The sequence below is a fragment of the Lipotes vexillifer genome, unplaced genomic scaffold (assembly GCF_000442215.2).
Source record: "Lipotes vexillifer unplaced genomic scaffold, Lipotes_vexillifer_v1.1 scaffold240, whole genome shotgun sequence".
NCBI lineage: Eukaryota > Metazoa > Chordata > Mammalia > Artiodactyla > Lipotidae > Lipotes > Lipotes vexillifer.
Window position 1 is genome coordinate 71,940 of NW_006797481.1, and position 2,312 is coordinate 74,251.

General features: G+C 48.1%; 1 protein-coding gene across 1 annotated transcript in view; it reads right to left on the reverse strand.

Moving 5' to 3' along the window:
* Nucleotides 1-525: 525 nt before the first annotated feature.
* Nucleotides 526-2,312, reverse strand: part of HTRA1 (HtrA serine peptidase 1) — a 55,670-nt gene continuing 53,883 nt past the window's right edge. The window contains exon 9 of the mRNA XM_007469544.1: nt 526-1,236. Coding sequence (XP_007469606.1) covers nt 1,068-1,236 — 169 coding nt within the window. The 3' untranslated portion in view covers nt 526-1,067. The remainder of the gene's footprint in view (nt 1,237-2,312) is intronic.

Genomic DNA, 2,312 nt, shown 5'->3' on the forward strand with positions numbered 1-2,312 from the left:
TGCTCCAAACCCCATGAGGTTTAAGATCTATTTCAGAGCCCCAGACAGCTGGAATCAGCTTCAACCTGTGCCTTCTAAAGACTCAGGACTGTTCTTGGGTCACATCCTGGTCTCCTGAACCATCTCCGTTTCAGAAAGAGACCTAGTTTCTCAACGGAAGCTCTGGGGTCCCACTCTGCATTCACCCCTCTAACCTCGGCCCTGTGCCTTGCCTGGCACACAGCGGAGGTCCAGAAAATCTTTGCTGACTTTTTGCACAGTGTGTGGAGTTAACAGCCTCTCTTTAGCTTGAAAAGCTCCAGGCTCAAGGTCAACTGACCTCAGGTCTCTTTCATGAAGCCAGGGTGGCCAGGCACAGTGTTCACAGCACTGGTAAACCCCCGGGATGATTCTGAAATAACTGGTGCGACCTCAAGCTCAACCCGCACGGACAACGTGGTGTAATGAGCAGGCCGTTGACGTTATAATCAATTCAAAGAGACTCCAACCAGCCGTTCCCAGCAAAGAAGGACGCCAGAAAGCAAAGTATTAAGAATTTTAATAGCTCAAACTCCAAGTCACTGTGCTCCCAGTTCTCAAGAGGTTCCTAAAAGAGGCAACTCTGGCCATTTTGGAAGCCAGCGTTCACCCTCCCGTGGTCTCGGCTTCTCCCTCCTCTGGATGCTGACTAAGAAGAAAGCATAAGCACGCCTGGTACCATCCTGGCTCCCATGGGACCTTCCTCTTACCTACACGTTATAGCAACAGCCTTAGCTAGACTAAGATGATGACTCGGTTAAAGAAGGAGACGAACGTTGACTGTCCAAGCAGGAGCAGTCCAAGCTGGCAAGAAAAAGCGCGCTGCGTACATACGATACAGAAGGGCAAGCTTCTGCCTGCGGGTTTACAACGTTACACTGGCTTTGCCTACGACCTATCAAGAAGGATTCTGCTGGCCAGTGTTTCTGCTGAACAAGCAACATGGCGGTCAAAAGTCTTGGGCATCCAGTGCCACCAGCCCAGAGTCATCATGCATCGTCCACTGGAGAGTCTTTAAGGGAAGCATGAAGTCCAGCTCGTGCCTCTGCCTACGGGTCAGTTTCTTCGGGAATCACGGTGATCATAATGTCTTCATTGCCCCTGCGGACAACCATGTTCAGGGTGCTTTCCTTCTTAATGACATCGCTGACGTCATTGGCGGAGACCACTGACTGTCCGTTGATGCTAATGATGACATCATTTTCCTTGAGCCCACCACTGCAACACAAAGGGAAATGCGATTGTAATGTTTCCATTCCTCCTGATCTAACTGCCACGAAAGGTGAGCAACTTTACATCGACAGAGGCACAGTTTAGGACCTAAAAGCCCAGAGCAAACAGGGTGGGGTAATAGTTAACTTATGTGAGACTGGCTTAAACCACCAATGGGTTGCATTATTTCCTTTTGAGGTTTTTAGGCCACATCATCAATCATGTCCATTGTAGAAATGCCTACCAGCACTTGTATGATCTTATCATAGATGGACCCCAAAGGAGATGAGGATGTACCATCTACCATCTACCAGGACCGTGGCCAACTTGCTTGTAATGGGTGTTACAACTCAGAGAGCAGCTCCTACAGGGATGAGTTGATGGCTCTACTGTGAGACACCTGCTTTGTGCTGTTGCTGGGACTGTAGCTCTTCTGTATGACAGTGTCCAGTAAGCGGTTATGGTTCTTAATGGTCTAGCACAGGAGTCAGCAAACTTTTTCTGTACATGGCCAGATAGGAAATATTTTAAGCTTTGCAGGCCAGATGGTCTCCATCACAACAGCTCAACCCCGGCGTGGTGGTCCAAAAGCCACCATAGACAATATATAATCTATTGGGCATGGCTGTTACCCATGTAAAACTTCATTTACATACCACTGGAATTTGAATTTCACATCACTTTCATGTGTCCTAAAATACTGTTCTCATTAAAATTTTTTCAACCACTTAAAAATGCAAATCTATTCTTCCGGATCTGGCTCCCAGGAAACAGTTTGCTGGCCCCTCCCTGGTTTAGCACCTCTCTCTGGATATTTCGTCGACACAGGGAACAGACCCTGATTGTTAGCTGACCTACTTCTTTTCATGTTATTTTGACGTTCCCTGCGTTATTTTTCTAGAGGTGTGGGTAAGTATGGCCTGACTGATAACAGACATAATTAGCAAAGGCTTCAGGAGGAGATGCATCCAGCAGCCTGGGACAGGACCACTGCTCGAGGTCTCCGGGACATTGCTCCTTCAAGCCTCTTTCCCCAGCCAGGCCTGTCCTGGAGACTCATAACACGTCTGATATCACTCTTT